General features: G+C 48.0%; 1 protein-coding gene across 1 annotated transcript; it reads left to right on the top strand.

Moving 5' to 3' along the window:
- LOC109747185 (transcription factor TCP20) lies at positions 1-2,475 on the top strand. The gene is made up of 2 exons (XM_020306276.4): positions 1-2,081; positions 2,179-2,475. Exon 1 carries the CDS (start codon positions 785-787, stop codon positions 1,793-1,795), a length of 1,011 nt encoding a protein of 336 aa, XP_020161865.1. The 5' UTR covers positions 1-784; the 3' UTR covers positions 1,796-2,081; positions 2,179-2,475.
- The last annotated feature ends 21,206 nt before the right edge of the window (positions 2,476-23,681 follow it).

Below are 23,681 nucleotides of genomic sequence, written 5' to 3' on the forward strand. Positions count from 1 at the left end.
TTCCAGTGAGCAATCCAAAACTTTGAAATACAAAAATCATAGGCTGCAGTTCAGATATAACCAGCTACTACGTGTCAGGACCGTCATAGCCTGTAATATTCCAGATATAGCATAGTAGCTACTCCAGGTGTAGAGGTCCAAGTGGATGTAACAAAATGCCTGAATGCAGTTGTTGTCTGACAGCTTTCTTCTCCCTTTCCACCATTCCTCCATTTTACCCCGCCTGCCTCAGTCAGTCTCAGTCACCTCACTCAGTTGAGTTGTACCCCCACCAACCACAGCTTGAACTCCAAAAGAGGGCAGTAAAAATTACTACTCCAGCAAAGCACTTCATCACCTAAGTTACTAGCCTAGATCCTAACCCTAACCCTGGACAAGATTAGCAGCTCCAAACACACCAAAGCTGAAAAAAGCTAGAAAAGCCAAGAAATGACAGCGGAGGAGGAGCAGGAAAGGACATCGCAGGGGAGGAAGAAAGTCCGGTAAATCCAGAAAGTGGGCGTGGTATCTATCTATCTATCTTTCTTTCCCTAGATTTTCTTATTATTCCCCCCTATCTCTCTCCCCCCTCGGCGTCCTCTTCTCTTCTCTCCCCATCGCCATCTGCGGTCCATTATTGGTCTCCTCCTCCTCGTTCTTGCCTGGTTTTTGGGGAAGGGGAGGGAGGCGGGGAGGGCGATTTGGCAGGAGGAAGACGAAGAAGAAGAGGAGGAAAGCTGTTGATTTTGGGGGACGGACGGCCGGACGGCAAGTTGGTGTGGTTGTTTTGCGTGTGGGCGTGGAGATGGACCCCAAGTTCCCCCCTCCCCCACCGCTAAACAAAGCGGAGCCCACCTCCGCGGCGACGGCCACCACCACCACCTCCTCCCCCTCCACCACGCCCGCCCAGCAGCACCAGCACCAGCAGCAGCAGCTGGATCGCGAGCAGTACCACCACCCGCAGGAGCAGCAGCCGCCGCAGCACCAGCTGCAAATCCAGGTGCATCAGCAGCAGGAGGATGGGGGCGGCGGCGGCGGGGGGAAGGAGCAGCAGCAGCAGCAGCAGGTGGTGGTGGCGGCGGCGGGGGACCGGAGGGTGCAGGCGCTGGGGCCGAAGCGGAGCTCCAACAAGGACCGCCACACCAAGGTGGACGGCCGGGGGCGCCGGATCCGGATGCCGGCGCTCTGCGCGGCGCGGATCTTCCAGCTCACGCGCGAGCTCGGCCACAAGTCGGACGGCGAGACCGTGCAGTGGCTGCTGCAGCAGGCCGAGCCGGCCATCGTTGCCGCCACCGGCACGGGCACCATCCCGGCGTCCGCGCTCTCCTCCGTCGCGCCCTCGCTCCCCTCGCCCACCTCCGCGCTCGCCGGCCGCCCGCACCACCACCACCACATGTGGGGCCCGCCGCCGGCGTCCGCGGGCTTCTCGCAGGCCGGCTTCATGAACTCCTCCGGCGCCGACGGCGGGGGCATCGGCGGCCTCATGCAGCGGATTGGCCTCCCCGCCGGGATCGAGCTGCCGGGCGGCGGCGCGGGGGGCATGGGCGGCCACATCGGGTTCGCGCCAATGTTCGCCGGCCACGCCGCCGCGGCCATACCGGGGCTGGAGCTCGGCCTGTCGCAGGAGGGCCACATCGGGGTGCTCAGCCAGTTCTACCACCAGGTCGGCGGCGCCGGCGCCAGCGGGCAGCTGCAGCACCCGCACCCGCACCAGCACCACCACCACGAACAGCACCACCACCAGCAGCAGCAGCAGCAGGAGGACGGGGAGGACGAGCGCGAGGACGGCGACTCCGAGGAGGAGTCCGGGCAGTAGCAGGCTGTTGTCCACTTGTTATCACCACAGCTGTCTCTGTTAATTTCTGCAGAAGGAGAAACAAAGGAAGGAGAGAAAACTGTATGCACGCAGCTATGGCGACGCTTTGATTACCTTTAGGTTGTTGTTGTGATGAGTTTTTATGTCGATTTTTTTCACTTGTGCTGTCCAAACTCAAAAGAGGCTTCTTGCTCTGGGGTTTTAGTGGAATGGATCAGGGTCATCCTCAGCTCCTACTCCTGCTGCTCCTTTGATCATCGCCAGAATTCTCCGCATTCCGGTTCAGGTAAATAAATCGATCCGCTCCGCATTCCGCATGCCGACTTATTTGAGCAGGGAGCTTGGTTGACTGATGAGCCTTTTGTTTTGTGTCCATATTGCAGGTGTATAATAGCTGAGAGCTGGATGATTTCGATCGTCCGCCCTTGAGTGAGTGCCTTATTTGTTGTTATTGCAAGGTGTGTAGATATTCAGGTAATTTTGCAGCTAGGGAGGTGTTCTTTTATAGGAGCAGTGATCTGCTCTTGAGCGATCAAGATGATGGCTGGCAATTTTATCCTCCCTTCACGGGCAATTTCTGCAACGAAAATATGATACAATAATGAACATTTAGATCCCTGATTCTATATGCTTATCTTCTTAGACAAACATTTTATATAGCATTATCTTTGTTTGCTTAATTTGTATCGGACCAATGATTCTCTTCATTTTTTCTCGTCAGCATAGCAGTTGCACTACTTTCTCTTGTTGATTTATGTAGTTTATTTGACTAGTAATCTAGTACAGCCTCTGTTCACTAATGTAGTTATGTAGGACCTTTTGGCAGTTTAAATTGAACTGCCAAAACATCCTTGGTCCAAAACATCCTTGAACAGAGGCAGTACGATATTTGTTAACTAGGTGGAACTGTCTATAAATAGTACTGTATAAGGTAGTAGAATGTTTAGGAGATGTGTAATTTTAGGTTCAGAGGCAAAACTGAAAAGCTTTGAACTTGGTCCATCGTAGAATCTGGTATAGAGGTAGCAGTCAAAATTGTCTAGAAATATTTCTGCTCAAGTGTTAAAAATACCATCGATTCACCTAAGGGCAGGCAAGCATGCCAGACCTTTCTGCTATTCGACAATGGTAAGGCGAATACCTACATAATAGCATGGATTAACACTAACTATGATTTGATAAACCTTTCACAAGGTGCTCTGGATGGAAATGACTAAAACTATACTAGCTGGGTTGATTATACCTTCTTCCCTCTCCTTTAATCTGGAGTCTGGAAAAGGTTCAAATACCCTTTGCCCACCGCTGTGCTTAGCTTCTACTCCATCCGTTCCAAAATAAGTGTCGCTGATTTAGTACAACTTTAGTACTTAGTTAGCGACACTTATTTTGGGACGGAGGGACCTTTTTTTGTTTATTTTCTTGTCATGGTGAAACCTCCAAAAACAAAAATCTTGTCATGGTAAAGATCACTAGCCGCTATTATCAGCAGAAGTTGTGTGAACTGGTTTTGTAGATGGGTTTCGCTGTGTAGAATGTGGGGAAGCTGCATGCCATTTCTATGAGCTTTAGGAACTTTATTTGCCAGCTCATCCAACACTAACAACATTTGTGCTCTTTTCCCTGGTGGGTCAGTAAAATGCACTCATCTACTTGAACAATAATAATCTGCCAACGTGTTAAGAGATCATTAAAATAAGAACTGCTTTGCCAGTTGGAGAGCAGCATATTCATTGTGGTCATCAAGAGATAACAAAAGAAAAGAGAAAAGGAAAAAAAGGGTGTCTCTTTCTGTGTGTGCAGCATGATCATGCTGGCAGCTGCCTATTTCTTAACAGTTCAGCCACCTGGACTGCCGCCTGCCTGCCTACTCCCCAATGGAAAGGTCAGTCTGGCCCTGGGTAGGGTGAAACTTAACAGTTTAGTTTCGATGCTGCCTTGGCTTCTTTTTTGTGTTTGTTTGCATGGATCCATCCATCCCTTCATGTTTTACCTCTTCAGTCTGCATGGAGTGACTGGAGTCCATTCATGTTTTTGCTTGTTAAGTGCGTTCATGAGATCTTCCATAAATGTGAGACAGAGCATCTGATGATCTGAGCATGCATTCATGTTTGGCATGGCGCCTGTTGGATCTTGGCCAGTTGCCATGAACCAAACTGCATGAGGTGCTCAGATGTCGTCAGGTCACATGGTGCGGGCTGCCAATGGTGGCAGCAAACATCAGCAGCATCGCCCTACCCTGAACTGAAATGTGCCTCCACATCCTTCAAGAAACAGATTTCTGTTGGGTTGCAGTGCTCATCTAGTAAGGGGAGTTATCTCTGGTGACCTCATGCATGCATGCATGCATGCTTCCCATCTACTACTCCCCGTAAGTCACATTTATTCTGTGTCTCCAGAGAGGAATAGACGTTTGTCATTCTCCTCCCTGTTGCGGTTCTATGCCTGAATAGAAAGTTGCGAAGATGCCTGATGATCTCCTGCTTGACTTGATGTGGTCTTCTATTTTATTTTTACCTTTTTTTGTAGTTAACAATATTTAGATTTGCGAGATTGTGGTTGTGAGGTCTAATCATGGCTAGATTAGCTCACCACCCTGTATTTCTCATCCTAGTAGGACTAAAAGTTTTTGCCTGTAGTGCATGAAGCAGGTGTGTTTGTTTACTGACACGCGAGTCACGCCGCCCTTAAACAACACCAGCAACAAGCTCCATGATTGCTCGCACCACTCACCTTTGCTGCTGAGATTATGGGATGATTATCAGTTAGTGTGGACAGTGTCATGCAAAAGCTCCTCTACTAAAACCAAGTGTGCGTCTACATCTACTTATCCATGATGGGAAGCGGCACAGGTGAGGTGGGTGGTGGTCGGAGGCGCCAACATCTGTTCCTCCATGGGTGGCAGTTTTATTATTCCCCGTGGCGACATCACATTCACATGGACGCGCGCTGTGTGTCCGTCCACTCTTTTCCGAGGCTGCTTTGTTTAGCAAGCGGTCTCTTTTGACGCTTTTGCTGTGATCCAAGTCAGCACTGTGACACTTCTCTGAAGAAGACAAGTGTGATTGATGCGCGCCGGAATTTGGTTCTTTACCCGAATTTGAGCCTGGTAGTACGTTTGAAAAGGGGCAGTCCATGGTGGGGCAGCGTGCTGGATCCATATGTTCTCCTACGATTCAGAGGCGTTGAAAAGTTACGTCGAACCGAATGTCTCACCGAACTGATAGGATTTGGCGCAACCTTGTGATGCTCAGGAAACTCCAGAGGAACAACTATAGTGTCGCTTAACGCTTGTGCTAAATCTCAGTCCAACTTGGTAAGTCTGTGTGTCGTCGTTAATTGTTTGTTCGTGTGTAGCCTGGCTAGGGCTTTCTCCTATTATTAGATAGCCGGGTTAAAAGGCACAAGTTGAGAACGGGGCAGTACCCCAATGGTTGGGTCGCGGTGGTGCACCCAACAACCAGGGTTCGACTCCTGGTATTCTCGCTAAGGGGAACCCTATAAAGAATAAAAATGTCGTAAGCAATGGTTGATTCCTTTCTTTTCTGAAAAAAAACCCCCGCAATTTACCTCCTAAAGACCCTCGGAGAAGGCCTGGCCAAATTCTCGTCCTTTCTTTTTTGGAAAGAAAAAACCCGCAATTACCTCCTCGCGACCCTCGGACAAGGCCTGGCCAAATTCTCGTCCTTTCTTTTTTGGAAAGAAAAAATCCGCAATTACCTCCTCGCGACCCTTGGACAAGGCCCGGACAAATTCTCGAAGCAGCACGCCTGCCGCTCTAGCATCTTTCCTCACCGTCGTCGTCCACTAATCAAGGTCAACCCATCTTTTAGAGCAACTCCGACACAAAACTGTCCGTAGGTGTCTGTTTGGGTCAAAAAGAGCACGATTCGCGTCCCAACGCGCCGACGTAAACAGACGAGCGGCCGCTTTTTGTCTGCGCGCGACCCGTTTCAGACCCAAATTTGGGACGGGTTTGCGTCGACGCGGACACGCAGCGGACGATCACGACGCCCGCCCTTGTCCTCTCCCTGGCCCGCCAGTCGGTGGCACATCCATCCCCATTTTCCTCCCTTTCCCAACTCCTTGGCCAGCCAAGTGTGCACCTACATCTACTTATCCTTGATGGAAAGCGGCATATGTGAGGTGGGTGGTGGTTGGGTGTAGGGTTGCAAACGAGTCAAGTTCGACTTGGCTTAGCTCAACTCATATTAAAATTCGAGCGAGCTCAAACTAATTGAAGCTCAAGATCGAGCTGTAGAACATGACTCGTGCTCAGCTTGTAATGATCTCGAGTCGATCTCGAGCTAGTTTCAAGCTAGATGAGACGGTTAAAGTTATAAAATCTATGCCTATTATTCCAACTAGGTAAGGCACAACATGACATAAGAAAACACTAAAAATATATTATTTCAATCAAAACGATGATGGTATAAATTTCCTCGAAGTAGCTTGACTTACTATCTCACAATCCAAAAGTTTTGTATCAACATAAGATAACGATTCATGACAGATATATAATTGTTAAAACAAATTATTGTCTGAAAATCATAAAATGTTGTAGTGTAATGCAGGACGGAGATGGTCTTCGAGCTGTCGTAGGACTTGAAAGTAGCATCAACCAACAGATACTGGTAAGCAAGCTGCATATGCTTGGGGGCTTTAGCTAAAAACAACATGATATTTAGCACATGGCTGGCCACATACCATAATAGGGCCTAAATTTTCTCTGGACTGATTTAAACTTCCATCTTTTCTGCTAAATAAATTGGAGAAAAATCATGGACATCATATATGATAACAAATTATTCTATTTTAATTTAATATATGGCATGATCATTTAACATAATGATATTATGTCGAGCTATCAAGCAAAAATCGAGTGAGCCAGTATTGGCTCAAGATCGGCTCATTTCTCAACCGAGCTACATAAAGTGTTCGTACTCAACTCATTTCTTTTTGAGTTGATCTCGAGTCGAGCCAAAAAGCGAGTCGATCTCGAGTGGATCACGAGCCTCGAGCTTTTCTTGCAGCCCTAGTTGGATGAAAATGGACAAACTGACCCTTTTCTGAAACTTCAACACAAAATGACCCAATCTGAAAATATTTTATAAACTGGCCCTTTTGCATGACGCCTAGGGCTAGGGCGCCATGCTAGATAGCATGCCATGGCGCCCTAGCACGGTGTGTCATGCAAAAAAGGGGTCAATTTGTGATATTTTTTTTCAAATTGGGTTCATTTCGGGTTGAAATTTTAGAAAAGGGCCAGTTTCGTCCATTTTCAGGGTGGTTGGAGGCGCCAACATCTGTTTCTTCTTCTTCTTTTTTTTGAAAAGGAGGGAATCCCCCGGCTTTGCCATGGTGAGAGAACTCCAGAGGAACAACTATAGTTTCATTTGACGCCTGTGCTAAATCTCAGCCCAATTTGATAAGCCTGTGTGTTGTCGTTAATATGCTTGTTCGTGTGTAGCCTGGCTAGTGCTGCTTTTATATTATTGGATACGTAGATATAAATTTAATATACGGGATTGAAGGAGATGAAACGAGGGCGGGGCAGTAGCTCAATGGTTCGGTTTGCGGTGGTGCACGGAACGACCAGAGTTCAACTCCTGGTATCCTCGCTAGGAAAGCCTATTATAAGCATTATTAAAAAGTCATAACATATGGTTTTTGTCAGTCCAGAAAATGATTCCTTCATTTTGGAGAAAAAAAACCGCAATTACCTCCTCGCATCGCGGGCCGTGGAGTCCCTCCCCAGCTGCGCTTCCCCGAAATAATGCCCGGACAAATTCTCGGAGCAGTACGCCGCCCGCTCCGACACCGAGGAGGCGCGGCGATAGAACCATGGTTTCCCGGCTGCCGACACGCGCTGGAAATCACTCAGCTCACAATAGTTTGGTGATTACCTAGTTTGGTGCTGCCTCCTTCAGGCAAATCAATCGGCATTTTTTTTACTGTTTTCCCCGCATCGCGGGCCGTGGAGTCCCTCCCCAGCTGCGCTTCCCCAAAATAATGCCCGAACAAATTCTCGCTAGGAAAGCCTATTATAAGCATTATTAAAAAGTCATAACATATGGTTTTTGTCAGTCCAGAAAATGATTCCTTCATTTTGGAGAAAAAAAACCGCAATTACCTCCTCGCATCGCGGGCCGTGGAGTCCCTCCCCAGCTGCGCTTCCCCGAGATAATGCCCGGACAAATTCTCGGAGCAGTACGCCGCCCGCTCCGACACCGAGGAGGCGCGGCGATAGAACCATGGTTTCCCGGCTGCCGACACGCGCTGGAAATCACTCAGCTCACAATAGTTTGGTGATTACCTAGTTTGGTGCTGCCTCCTTCAGGCAAATCAATCGGCATTTTTTTTACTGTTTTCCCCGCATCGCGGGCCGTGGAGTCCCTCCCCAGCTGCGCTTCCCCAAAATAATGCCCGAACAAATTCTCGGAGCAGTACGCCGCCCGCTCCGACACTGGGGAGGCGCGGCGATAGAACCATGGTTTCCCGGCTGCCGACACGCGCTGGAAACCACTCGGCTAACAATGGTTTGGTGATTACCTAGTTGGGTGCTGCCTCCTTTAGGCAAATCAATCGGCTTTTTTTTACTGTTTTCCCCGCATCGCGGGCCGTGGAGTCCCTCCCCAGCTGCGCTTCCTCAAAATAATGCCCGAACAAATTCTCGGAGCAGTACGCCACCCGCTCCGACACTGGGGAGGCGCGGCGATAGAACCATGGTTTCCCGGCTGTCGACACGCGCTGGAAACCACTCGGCTAACAATGGTTTGGTGATTACCTAGTTGGGTGCTGCCTCCTTTAGGCAAATCAATCGGCTTTTTTTTTAATGTTTTCCCCCTTTTTTTTCGTTTTTTCTGTCTCCATTGCTTTTCTAAATGGTTTTATTCCTTCCTTACCAGGTTTCCACAGGTTTTCTTGTTTTTTCTTTGTTCTTCTCCATTTTTTCTTTGGTTTCCTTTTTTCTTCTGCATTTCTGTTTGGTTTTCTTTTTCCTTCTCCATTTTTGTTTTTCCTTTGTTTTTTCTTATGTTTGTTTTCACTTTCACTCTACATTTTTGTACATGTCAAAAACATTTTTTTATACACGTTCAACATTGTCCAAACGCTATTTCAACATTTTTCTAAAAACTTGTTCAAATTTTCATAGTTATTAAAAAAACAAAAGCTTGATCAACATTTTTAATACTTGTTAACATTTTTCATATACTCGTTAACATTTTTCAAATACTTATTCAACATTTTTAAATACTTGTTCAACATTTTTCAAATTCTTGCTATGTGCCTCAAAGCTCCGCTTTTGCCTGATCCAATGCTCATGGGTTCGGAGGCGGTGCCACCCTTCGACGGCAGATGCAGCCCCGCCAACCCCCTTCCGACATGGTGACTCCGACCGGCGTTAGCTTCCTTATCTTCGTTTATAGATACGGTGGCTATGGGATTGCTCAGTCTCAGGCCAGGGAGAAATCCCTGCTCGTCTTGCCGATGCTGGCAACGGCGGCGTCTGCGGATGTCATTTCCTTCTTGGACGCCGATTTTTTATTAATAGTAAATGACAATTTTGGAATTCCGAAACTGGTAAAGGGCCCGTGGAAATTGTAAAAATAGGAAGGACGCCATAAATAACAGTGTCCAGGGTGGACTCTGTTGCTAACAGCGTCCAGGTCTGGATGCTAGTATGGATGGCGTCCAGCTATGTCCTTCCATTGGTGTTCTGATTAGGCTTAATCGAGTCGTTTTCCACTTATAGATAGAAGTTTCATGACTTAGAGCATCTCTAGTGAACACCTTAAAAATTGACCCTTAAAAATATGCATAAGGGGCACTGTAAACCATTTTTACGGTGCGAAATTGTCCCAGACATTGTAGCTCATTTTTTTTCTTTTTTTTCCTTTTTCTCCGGTCCCGGCAGAGCACGTCTCCGGCCATGGCGTGCCTTGCCCCGAAGCCCCGGCTCCGCCTGCGTCGCCCTGCCTCGCCCCGGCGCCGCTCGCCGCGACCGCACGCTCCCTGGCGCGCCTTCCCGTCCCCGGTTGAGCCCGGCACCGCCCGCCGCCGTGCGCACGCTCCCCGGCATGGCCGCACGAACTCCTCGTCACCCTCGCTCCCGGCGTGGCCACGCGAGCTCCCCGCCGCCGCGCGCGACCCGCCCCTCCCCCGCCCTTCTCTGGCACCGCCTCGCCCTGATTCGGGCCGCCGGTGGCCTGCTCCGCCCTGCCCGTGGATGGCCTCGCCTCGGCAGTGGAGGTCGAGCCGGCCGCAATTCGGACCGGCGGCGGCAAATTCCAGCGTGCTGCGGCTTCTTCTGACGTGCGGCGACGGATTCCGGTGAGTTCTGGGTAGATTCCGGCCAGTTCCGCGGCAGCGCGTCTGCTCCAATGAGGTTTGACCGGTTTACAGGCTGAACTGTATACTGCCTTCAAAACTGTACATTTGAGGTTTTCGCGAATGGATTTGGTAATTGGCTAGTTTATGAGAATAGATAAGTAGACCTTGAGTCGGCGGCCGCGCTTTTGCCTCTACATGCCGGTGCACTGCTGCCAGTACTTCTGAGCATGGCGTGCCAGCGTCGTAGCTCAATGTGAACCTACCGCACGGCTGGCACCTCAACCTCGCTAGGGTTCCGGTGCCGGCTCTGCCTGCCTTAGGCCGCACGTAGCTGACGAAGATCCACCGCTGCCCGTGCTCTACTACCGCCGACCTTTGCCGCGACCCAACGTACGTGACGGATTCGCCAAAGGGGGATGCGTGGTTCGCCACCGAGAACAACCAGCATTGCCGGTAGTGCTTCGAGTGTGAGTCCGGTGCACCACGCGCACTCGTCGCTCCACCTCCACTGCCGGTCGTGGCAGGCGGAGCAGCAGCTGGCAGCCTTCCAGCAAGCGTTCTCCAGGATGGTGGCGTCAGTCTACGTCGACCTGACCAAGGAGGAGGAGGAGGACAACGATGATGCTACCTAGATCTACCGCCCGCCGCTGACTGTTTTTATAGTTTTCATTTAATTTTTTAGATTTAATTAATATAAATAGGCCTTCTTTTGGCTGTTTTATTTTTTAAAATTTCCAAAAGCTAGCGCAAATGTGAAATGCTTCTGACCGTGTTGGACGCACCTACGAACCGACAGACAAAAACAAACACCGGCGTCCACCTGACCAACCCAAATGAACAAAGAAAGGAGAAAATCCGTGTCAATTTGGAAGGTTACACGTAGGCCAAGTTCAGCACACAGGACGCTGCTAACAATAGCGTCCGGGTGTGGACGTGGTTCGCAACAGCGGCCAAGCTTGGACGCTACTAATCATTGCGTCCTTCCTATTTTTCAAAATTCCAACTTATCGTTACTAGTTTCAGAATTACAGAATTAAAATTTATTATTAATAAAAAAATCGGTCTTGGACGCGTTGTCAAGGCCCTCGACTACGCCCCTCTTTGAGCTCAGGGGAAACCCTAGGTCCGGTTTCTCCGGACTAGATGGTGACGACGTCGTCCTCCTTCTTGAAGGCGCCATCTTGCTCGCTCGCGGTGTCCTCGGTTTTGGTTCCCGAGATGTTGGTGCTCTTGTTGGTCTGGCGTTGCCGCTCTTGGTTCGGGCTTGGTAGGTTTAGCTGTGATGTATCCTCTCTTCGGGCCGAGCATCCCTTATCTTTCTGCTCCACGCACCATGTTCACGCCTGCCTGCGTTCGTGTCATGTGTTGTACCCCTATCTGTACTCATTCCATTTCTTCTATCAATGCAATGATACGCAAGCTTTGCATATTCGCGAAAAGAATTTTTCAAATTCTTGCTATGTGCCTGAAAAGTCGGCACGAAATCAAAGCCAGGGAAATTAGACCGGCTTTCAGAGCAACCCGAAGCAGTTGAACAGTGGACAATATCACGTCTTCGCAACCAGCACTTGCAAACACGACCGCAAACTTCATAAACGAGCCGTCAACATGGTTGAGTCGGCTGTTCCCGAATATCTGAACTGGTTCGAGCAGCCCATCGTTTGGAGTTATGATGTTCATCCTCCTCAAGTCGAGAATCCGGGTTGTCTTGCCTTGGTGGTAGCGCCTCAAGTCGGTGGTTATAAACTCACTAAGGTGCTTATGGATGGCAGCAGTATCAACATCCTCTATTATGAACTTTTAAGCGGATGAATCTATCCGAAAAACAGCGCCAGCCATCTTCCACATTGTTTCATGAGATCGTTCCTAGAAAGTCTGCTTACCCTATTGGCAAGATTAAGCTGGAAGTTGTGTTTGGCACTAAGTTTAATTACAGATTAGAGTTCCTGACGTTTGAGGTGGTCAAGATCAAAAGTCCATATCATGCCCTATTCGAACGGCCGGCTTATGCTCATTTTATGGCATGACCTTGTTATGTTTATCTGAAACTCAAGATGTTTGGACCATGTGGTACCATCACAGTCAATGGTGACAGGAAAATTGCGCTCCAATGCGAGGAAGGAGGTGCAGCTTATGCCGAATCTGCCTGTGCGGCCGAGTAGTTGAAATTTTATCAAGACAATGTTGATCCGGCAGATATGACATCTCTGAAAAAGCACACTACCGAGTCAGATCCCCAGCTCAAATTCCAGTCGGCTGAGGATACTAAGCAAGTTGATTTCACCCCTAGTGATTGGTGTGAGCAATTCATCATCGGGGCCAATATGGATCCCAAATAGGAAAACACGCTCATCGAGTTCATCCGTGAGAATCAAGACATCGTTGCATGGAAACCTTCTAACATGCCTGGAGTACCGAGAGAACTCGCTGAGCACCACCTCAATGTGGATCCTAAGATGAAACCTGTCCAGCAATACCTCCGTCGTTTTAACAAGGAGAGACGCAAAGCCATTGGTGAAGAAGTGGCCCGGCTCCTAGCAGCCGGGTTCATCATTGAAGTTTTTCATCCTGAGTGGTTGGCTAACCCAGTGCTTGTTCTGAAGAAAAAGGTACTTGGCGGATGTGTGTTGTCACCTCTCGCCGATTATCCCCACCTGTATCTGCATGTATGACCCGCCATCGAGAGTGCCTAGAGACCGGAGACAGAAGCCGTGGGGGAAATGCTGGTGAACTAGTACATAGCGCCCCGGATATTCATGCCTTTAGAGACAGCCCGAACTAACATGACGTCCAATATCCCTAGATCCATCATCAGGGATACCATGTGCGAACAAGACAATGCTTTCAAAAGGGAGAACGATGCGATGCCATCGTCTGGTCTGAAGGACCAAACCTAGGGTTTCCCCCAGTGGTCGAAGAGGGGCACAGATAAATGTCGTGGCAATGCCTCTAAGAAGGGGACGACACTCGTGAGTGTTGTCGCTACCAGCATTGGCAAGCTGAGTAGGGATTTCTCCCTGACCTGAGTCCAAGCAATCTCACATCCATCGGAACAAGATCCGGAGACAAGAAAATCAAGTCATTAGTCAGAACCGCCACCACAAGAAGGGGAGTTGCACTGGCCCCGCCGGACACGCGGGCCTTGGATATGGCAGAGGACGGGGCAAGGAGGTGAATATGGTTGGGAAGCGGCAGGGCGGTAAGGGATGTAGAAGGATGCAATAGCGACCAGTGATGTCGTCGAGTCAGGAACCAGAGGGAACGCAGAGCTGGGCCCTCGGGGCCAAAGCCATCAAGATGTCGATGAGCCAAGATAAATTAGATCTGCCCCTTTGGGTATTTTTATATTAGTGTAGATGTATAGATCTCTTACCATCTTCTTTGATAGAAATGTTATTCTCTCTTTTACTAACATTTGCTTAGCAGGGTCTCTAACTCTCTATAGCAGCCAGTCTACACTTCGCCTCCTCTTTTCTGCTAATATAACTCATTCATTTCACAAATTTAGGCCAGTAAACACTACTGCAGGATGCTCCTAACGTGACACTACAATCAGAGACCCTTCGACAAACTGCGTACGATGCATTAATCACAAATGGTGTTGTAAGAAAACCGTCACCAATAATACGAACTGTTTGCGATGGCAGAGACATCCAACATAATTCAGATTAGAGTTGCGTGTGCGATACGTGGCATATAGTTGATCCATGCGAACTGTTTTCGATGAGCATAACAACAGAAACGGTCAACCAGATGAAGGTGTGTGCGTTATACGGCATACAACTCACTCGGATGAACTGTTTGCGATGAGCCAAGACAACAAAAATGGTTCAACTTCACAAAATGTGTGTGATACATGGCAAACAGGTCCTTAATCAGAAATGTGTGCGAAGACCGATAATAACACAGACGATTGCTGCTAATAAGCCATGTGTGTTGTGGGCAAACGCTTGCTGGTATACAATTGTCAGCGATTCAAGAAATCATCACCGACGGGTTCCTTAGTTTAGTGTGTGTGCGATGTGATGAGCCAAGATTACATAAGTGACTAGTACACACATGACATTTGCACACACCAAAGTAAACAATAACTGTTGGGAAACGTAGTAGAAAACAAAAAAATTCGCCCTACGATCACCCAGGAACAATATGAAGATGCATGATACGTCTCCAACGTATCTATAATTTATGAAGTATTCATGCTGTTATTTTATCATTCTTGGATGTTTTACAATCATTTTATAGCAAATTTATATCATTTTTTGGGACTAACCTATTGACCCAGTGCCCAGTGCCAGTTGCTGTTTTTTGCTTGTTTTTTACATCGCAGAAAATCAATACCAAACAGAGTCAAAACGCAACGAAACTCCACGGGGATTTTTTATGGACCAGAAGGAACCCAATGGGCCAGAGCTGCACCTGGGGGGTGCCCCGAGGGGGCACAACCCACCAGGGCACTCCAGGCCCACCTGGCGCACCCAGGTGGGTTGTGCCCACCTCGGTGGCCTCCCGCACCCCTTCTTTGCACTATAAATTCCCAAATATTCCGAAACCCATCGGGGTTAACCTAGATCAGAAGTTCCACCGCCGCAAGGTCTCTGTATCTGCAAAAACCAATCTAGACCCCGTTCCGGCACCCTGCCGGAGGGGGGAATCATCTCCGGTGGCCATCTTTCATCATCCCGGCGGCCACCACGATGAGGAGGGAGTAGTCCACCCTCGGGGCTGAGGGTTTGTACCAGTAGCTATGTGTTTAATCTCTCTCTCTCGTGATCTATATCATGGGCTTTGTTAATATAGTCGTATCATATGATGTTTCTACCCTCTATACTCTTGTTATGATGAATTGAATCTTTACCCTTTGAAGTTTTGTCTTGTCGGATCGAATATTCAGAGATGAGAACACATGATATATGTCTTGCGGTATGAATACTTGAGGTGACAATTGGGGTATCTTATGGATTCACTTGACATATGTTATGGCATTCAACTCGCGGATTCCCGCGGTGATATTGGGGTAATCTATGCATAGGGGTTGATGCACGTTTTTCTCAGGTAGAAACTTCGGGGTCTCTTTGTAGTTCTTTGTGTGGATTGAGTATTATGAATATGAATTTGCTTTGGTGTTATTCTAGTACGAACTCTAGGATAGATCGAATGAAAAAATAGCTTTGTGTTATTTTAGTACGAACTCTTGAATAGATCGAGCGGACAGAATAGCTTTGAGTTGGTCTCGTACCCTACAAACAATATCTATCTTTTGTTCTCCGCTAATAGGAACTCGGGAGTGATTCTTTATTACACTTTGAGGGATAATCATATGATCCAACTATGCTAGCATTGTTGAGAGATTGCACTAGCGAAAGTACGGACCCTAGGCCTTGTTTTTAAGCATTGCAATACCGTTTTTGTGCCCTTTTAATATTTGCTACCTTGCTGTTTTTATTTATTCAGATTATAAAAATATATTTCTACCATCCATATTACACTTTTATCACCATCTCTTCGCCGAACTAGTGCACCTATACAATTTGCCATTGTATTGGGTGTGTTGGGGACACAAGAGATTTCTTGTATTTGGTTGCAAGGTCGTTTGAGAGAGACCATCTTCGTCCTACACCTCTCACGGATTGGTAAACCTTAGGTCATCCACTTGAGGGAAAATTGCTACTGTCCTACAAAACTTTGCGCTTGGAGGCCCAACACGTGTCTACAAGAATAAATTGTGTAGTAGACATCAATGCATAACGGGTTTTGATCAACGATCTTTACCGACTCCGGGAGTGCAGCGGAAGTAGACGAGTCGGTGTAGATTGTACTTGGAGTCCCTCGAATGTCGATGAAGATCTCGCGAACCGCCCTCGAACGATCCCTCGAACCGAAGACGAAAGCATGGCCTCTCTACTTGGTTGCAAGCATACGGTCTTCACGATCCGGCAGCGCTTTGCCGTCCGGAGCTAATCGCCGCCAGAGAATTAGAGGGAGGAGATTAGAACCACAAAGGGCTTCTAATTAGGAGGATTAGATGTGGCTAGGGCTCGCTCTAATTAGTCAATTAGGACCAACTAGAACGTGCACTAGATCAACTAGAGGAGGCTCCAAAACATGTGTATCCATAGGGTGGAAATCCTCTAGTATATATAGGTTAGAGGGGAGGGAGAGGGCAGCCACCAAGGGGGAAGGAGTCCCCTTGGTGCTCCAGCCTTCGGGGGGGGGGGTGGCGGGGAGTCCTACTCCCTCCCCAAGTAGGATTTGCCCCCACCCCCCACACTAGGAAAGGGGCGAGAGCGCCACTTCCACTTGGGCCCTTGTGGCCCAAGTTGCCTTCCACCTCTTGGCCTTTTTAGGCCCGTTCATATTTTAATTAAATATAAAATATTCTAAAAATTTTCAGGCCATTATATATATAATTTAACATCCCCAAAAACATTTTCCATCTATATATAATTAATCAGTAATACCCGGTATTACCCGATATTCACTCAAACCCTTCTGGTGAACCCGAAACGCTTCCGGAACCTCTCGGAACTATTCCGGATATTAATGAAACAATTCCATAAATATATTCTCATCACTCCCATCCTACTAACACTCAGCAGATCTTGATTACCTTAAGCTTGTGACCCCGTAGATTCGGTAAATCATAGACAGAAGGAAACCCATTCGTTCAATGACCGATAGCGGAACCATGGACATCCATATCGGTCCCTATGATTACACGAATGATATTCGAGTAAACCTTTGGTTATCATGTGATGTTCCCTTTGCTTCGCGTTACTTTACAAAACCCGGTGTTCATCGGTATCCTCCAGAGTCATCACCATGCTCACTATACCATTGCTCCTGTTACCGATTTTGTTCTTCTTTCTCGTTGACATGTTCCGGCATCCCCGTGACATAGTCACCAGTGTCTGGCCAGACAATCATGGATGCCGTCATACCGAGAGGGCCTGTAACGCCCACGATGCGGCTATATCTCCCACGTGTCGAGGCACGACTTAGAGGCATAACCGCATTGTGGTTTTGTCGCAAGAAGGGTCATCTTCACACAATCCCATGTAATGAACAAGAATGGGATAAAGAGTTGGCTTACAATCGCCACTTCACACAATACATAAATATAATTCATACATCATCCAAAATACACACATAGACCGACTACGGTCAAGATCCAAATGAAAATAAGATAACCCCAAATGCTAGATCCCCGATCATCCCAACTGGGCTCCACTACTGATCATCAGGAAAAGACACATAGTAACGACCACGTTCCTCATCGAACTCCCACTTGAGATCGATCCCATCATCTGCACTGGCATCGTCGGCACCTGCAACTGTTTTGGTAGAATCTAATCTCACACCCGCGAGATCAAGACTATATAAGCTTATAGGAAAGGGTGGTGTAATGAGGTGGAGCTGCTGCAGGCACTAAGCATATATGGTGGCTAACCAACGCAAATGAGAGCGAGAAGAGAAGCAACGGAACGGTCGTCTTCTAGCAATGACCAAGAAGTGATCCTGAACTCCTACTTACGTCATGCATAACTCAAACCGTGTTCACTTCCCGGACTCCGCCGAGAAGAGACCATCACGGCTACACACACAGTTGATGTATTTTAATTGGGTCAAGTGACAAGTTCTCTACAACCGGACATTAACAAATTCCCATCTGCCTCATAACCGCGGGCACGACTTTCGAAAGATAAATACCCTGCAGGGGTGTCCCAACTTAGCCCATCATAAGCTCTCACGGTCAACGAAGGATAAACCTTCTCCCGGAAAGACCCGATCAGTCTCGGGATCCCGGTTTACAAGACATTTCGACAATGGTAAAACAAGACCAGCAAAGCCGCCCGAATGTGCCGACAAATCCCGATAGGAGCTGCACATATCTCATTCTCAGGGCACACCGGATGAACACTATGTACAGCTAAAACCAACCCTCGAGTTTCCCCAAGGTGGCGCTGCAAGTGGCTCTAGTTTGGACTAGCACTCAGAGGAACACTGGCCCGGGGATTTAAATAAAGATGACCCTCGGGCTCGCGAAAACCCGGGGGAAAAGGCTCAGGTGGCAAATGGTAAAACCAAGGTTGGGCCTTGCTGGAGGAGTTTTATTTAAGGCGAACTATCAAGGGGGTCCCATAAATCACCCAACCGCGTAAGGAACGCAAACTCAAGGAACATAATCCCGGTATGACAGTAACTAGGGCGGCAAGAATGGAACAAAACACCAGGCATAAAGCTGAGCCTTCCACCCTTTACCAAAATATATAGATGCATTAATTAAATAAGAGATATTGTGATATCCCAACATATCCATGTTCCAACATGGAACAAACTTCAACTTCACCTGCAACTAGCAACGCTATAAGAAGGGCTGAGCAAAAGCGGTAACTTAGCCAAACAACGGTTTGCTAGGAAAGGATGGTTAGAGGCTGACATGGCAATATGGGAGGCATGATATAGCAAGTGATAGGTAGCGCAGCATGGCAATAGAGCGAATAACTAGCAAAGCAAAGATAGAAGTGATTTCGAGGGGTGGTCATCTTGCCTGCAAGGTTCTCAGAGTTGTCGAAAGCTTGATCCTCGTAAGCGTACTCAACAGGTTCCTCGTTCACGAACTCGTCTCCCGGCTCTACCCAAGAAAAGAACACAAGCAACAGAACAACAATCAATCACGAGAAATGCACAAGCAACATGATACAAAACATGTGTGATATGCAAGATAGGATATGCGATGCATATGCGTGCTCCGGAAGGAAAATGATGAACAAGGCAGTAACTTGGCAAAACCAAGCATGCCACTGGAAAGATGAGGTGATTTCGGTCGAAATCGATATAAAGATCACCGGAAACGGATGCACGGTTTGCAAATGGCAAGCGAAACAAGAATGACACGAATCTGCGATTAACAGCATGATAGCACTTAAAATGCAACAAACAACAATGCTACAGCACTGCAACATAGCAACAAAGCATATGGCAGTGATCTACAGGAGATGATTGACAAAAGATGAACACTGAGCTACGGCTAGTTCACAACATAACAAGCTCAAACAAGCATGGCAAAAGTGCAAAAGGTAACAGGATCACAGACTTAGTGAAATTACTGGACATGGAAGAAACATCATCAGGTAGCAATGTTCAGAGAACGAAAACAACATGCTACAGGAAATTAAAATGGAAAAACAAGGCATGGAAGTATTATACTAAATGCATATGACAAAAGTCCCTTACTGACCATAAGACAAAAAGACCAGAAGATATGATGGCAAGCATGTAAACATAGCAAGTTCCGTTATCAGGTTTCAGACTTAGCAGAAAACAGAGCATGGCAAAAACAATGATATGAAGGCATCTTGGTGAGCTTGATGCACTCACCACAAAGCAATGCATGACAAAACAAGCATACCTACAGCAAGATGGCATTTTTATGAAGCTATCCATGGCAAGAACAAAAGCATAGCATGTATGGATCAACTACAACAAGCTTGGCAAAATAGCATATCATGTTAAGAATCTGCCAGAAATATTTTATAGCAAAAGTAGAGCAAGACTGGGTCATGCTATGGCACTCCATAATTGCAAAAAAGGGCAGGAATGGATGAATTACAACAATATCTACAAGACATCCTTAATGAACATCTCCAAAATATGCATGGATCTCTCTGTAGCATCAAGTTTACATGGCAACAAAATAACAGCAGACAAAGACTTGGAGAAATCACCAAGTCCCTGAAATCAGAAACATTACGGGACCTAGTTTGCATGCTTGTGCTAGTCACCACAGAGATCACAAAAATACATGGCATACACCACTGGAAAGATGGCATGGCATACAACAAAATACATGTAGAGCTCATGCCCATAAGATGCACAGATTAAATGATACAAAAATGACAAATCTCCAAGTTCTGCTAAGAACCAGCAGATAACAGCAACTAGCACTCTTGCACCAGAGATTTGGGCATCAAGGTGGACTCTAATGAACATGGTGCAATTGAACAAAATGTAGAGCATCACGAGGGGAACAATTTGAAATATTACACGCGCGAAACGGAGCTATGTACAGAGAGTTATGCAAAGTTGAACAAGGGTATATGCTGTAAAAAATCGAAGACTTAGCAAATTTTCGGGGGTCGAGGAGAAAGTCAACGCAGGAGTCTACCAGATCGGATCGGGGCCTGGGCTTCGATGGCGCTCGCCGGCGACGGGAGGGGAAGAAGGAGGCCGGCGACGGGGCACTGGGCGGAGGAGGCGACGGCGGCCGGCGAGGAAGGCGGCGGCGCGGCGAGGCAGGAGCGCGGGCGGCGCGGGGAGGCGTCGGGCCGCGGGGGCTGGCGTCGGGCCTGGCGGGCCGTGGCGGCGGGGGGGGGGACGGCTGCCACGTGGCGGCGGCGGGGCAAGGCAAGGTGGCGGCGCGGCGCAGGAGGCGAGCGGGGGGAGGCGCGCGGCGGCGTACGGGCCAGCGGGCCCGCGGCGGGCTTCGGCGGGCCGGCGGGCGCGCGCGGCGTACGGCGCCACGTGGCAGCGCGCCACTGGTCCGGGGCGGCGGCGCGAATTGTCCGGCCGGCGGCGGACACGTCCGGCGCGGCGCGAGGAGCGGGTTAGGGTTTATCTGCGAATGTTTTTCGGGAGGGTCACATATAAATAGGTAGAGGGAGCTAGGAGGCTCCAAATGAGGTGCGGTTTTCGCCCACACGATCGTGATCGAACGACCTACAGCATGGAAGAGAGTTTGGTGGGTTTTGGGCTGTTTTGAGAGGGGGTTTGCTGGAACACACATATGGACTTAGCGGATGCCCGGTTAACTGTTGGAGTACCAAACGATCTCCAAATGGAACGAAACTTGACCGGTGGTCTACCGGTGGTATACCAAGGCCACTTGACAAGCCTCGGTCCATTCCGAGAACGTTTGACACCCGCACACGAAAGAAAACAAAAGGATGCACCGGAGGAGATGGGAGCGCCGGATTGCAAAACGGACAACGGGGAAAATGCTCGGATGCATGAGACGAACACGTATGCAAATGCAATGCACATGATGACATGATATGAAATGCATGACATGAACAAAATACAAAACGAAAAACAAAACCCGACCACGGAGGGAATATCATAGCACATAGCCGAAAATGGCAAGAGTCGGAGTTACAAATATGGAAAGTTAAATCCGGGGTGTTACAACACTCCACCACTACGAGAGGACCTCGTCCCGAGATCTAGGACTGAAAGAACTCCGGATATTCGGAACGGCGATGGTCCTCGCGTTCCCAGGTGGCTTCCCGGTCGGAATGGTGCGACCACTTCACTTTCAGGAATTTGATTGACTTGTTGCGAGTCTTGCGCTCAGTTTCTTCAAGAATAGCAACGGGGTGCTCATGATAAGACAGATCTTCTTGGAGGTCAATCTCTTCGAAGTTGATAGTGCGCTCAGGCGTCTTGAAGCACTTGCGGAGCTGTGACACGTGGAACACATCGTGCACGTTCGCGAAGTTGGAAGGAAGCTCAAGTTGATAGGCGAGGTCGCCTCTTTTGCCAATGATCTTGAAAGGACCCACGCATCTAGGGGAAAGCTTCCCTTTGATACCAAAGCGACGAGTGCCTTTCATTGGAGAGACGCGGAGGTAGACATGGTCTCCGATCTCGAAAGCCACATCACGGTGCTTACTATCATAGTAACTCTTCTGGCGCGATTGCGCGGCTTTGAGATTATCACGGATGAATTTACACATTTCTTCAGCTTCAGTGATTAAGTCATTGCCAAGAAGTTGGCGTTCACCAGTCTCTGACCAATTGAGCGGAGTACGACACTTTCTGCCATAGAGAATCTCGAATGGGGCCTTGCCCGAACTTGCTTGGAAGCTGTTGTTGTAGGAGAATTCTGCATATGGAAGACAATCTTCCCATTTCATGCCAAAGGAAATGACACAAGTCCTGAGCATATCTTCAAAAATTTGATTCACTCGCTCGACTTGGCCACTAGTTTGAGGATGGAAAGGTATGCTGAAGTGAATGTTTGTGCCCATGGCCTTCTGGAAGGAGTCCCAGAACTTAGAGGTGAAGATGCTTCCACGATCTGAAGAAATCAATTGTGGAATGCCGTGCAAGGAGACAATTCTGGAGGTGTATAGCTCTGCCAACTGAGCTGCTGTGATGGATTCTTTGATTGGAAGGAAATGAGCCACTTTAGAAAGCTTGTCAATGACAACGAAGATAGCATCATTTCCGCGCTTGGACTTTGGAAAACCAGTCACGAAGTCCATTTCGATATGATCAAACTTCCATTCTGGGATAGCAAGAGGTTGGAGGAGACCAGCTGGTCGTTGGTGTTCTGCTTTCACTCTTCGACAGACATCGCATTCATTCACGAATTGAGCAATTTCTCGCTTCATTCGAGTCCACCAATACGACCGCTTGAGGTCATGATACATCTTCGTACTTCCAGGATGAATGGAAAGGAGAGAATTGTGCGCCTCGTTCATTATGAATTTCCTTAGATCGCCTTTAGGAACCACAATCCGGTCCTCGAAGAATAAAGTGTCTCTGTCATCAATGCGATAGCACTTGTATTTGGAAAAGCCCTTGTCGATACCACGTTTCACCTTCTTCACCATGGCATCAAGAAGTTGCGCCTCACGAATTTGATCTTCCAAAGTAGGAGAGACTATGAGGTTGGCAAGAAAGCCTTGAGGAACAACTTGGAGATTCAGCTTACGGAAAGCTTCACAAAGATCTGGTTGGAATGGCTTGAGAATTAAGCTATTGCAATAAGCCTTCCTGCTTAAAGCATCTGCAATGACATTGACCTTGCCTGGAGTATATTCAATACTCGGATTGTACTCTTGAATCATTTCGACCCATCGAGTCTGCCTGAGGTTGAGGTTGGGCTGAGTGAAGATGTACTTGAGACTCTTGTGATCGGTGAAAATGTCCACTTGTCTTCCCAACAAGAGATGTCTCCACATTATTAATGCATGGACAACTGCCGCCAACTCAAGATCGTGAGTGGGGTAGTTCTTCTCATTGGGCTTCAACTGGCGAGAGGTATAGGCCACAACTTTCTTCTCTTGCATTAACACAGCACCGAGACCTTGGAGAGAAGCATCACAGAAAACTTCAAATGGCTTGGATTCATCAGGAGGAGTTAAGACAGGAGTTGTGACTAGTTTCTCTTTGAGAGTGTTGAAAGCAACATCACACTCAGGAGACCAGACATACTTCACATGTTTCTGGAGGAGGTTGGAAAGAGGCTTTGCAATCTTAGAGAAATTCTCAACGAATCTTCGGCAATAGCTTGCAAGACCAAGAAAACTGCGAAGCTGCTTGACATTCTGAGGAGGTTCCCAATTCACAATTGCGGACACCTTCTCGGGGTTAACAGCGATGCCCTTGGCAGAGATGATGTGACCAAGGAAAAGAACTTCATCAAGCCAAAACTCACATTTGGAGAACTTCGCATAGAATTGATACTCTCTGAGCTTGTCGAGCACCAATCGCAAATGTTTGGCATGATCCTTCTTATTCTTGGAGAAGACCAAGATATCATCGAGAT

Source organism: Aegilops tauschii, chromosome 3 (assembly GCF_002575655.3).
Source record: "Aegilops tauschii subsp. strangulata cultivar AL8/78 chromosome 3, Aet v6.0, whole genome shotgun sequence".
NCBI lineage: Eukaryota > Viridiplantae > Streptophyta > Magnoliopsida > Poales > Poaceae > Aegilops > Aegilops tauschii.

Excerpts from the sequence above, each read along its gene's own strand:
- LOC109747185 (XM_020306276.4), top strand. The coding sequence starts at position 785 with ATGGACCCCAAGTTCCCCCCTCCCCCACCGCTAAACAAAGCGGAGCCC.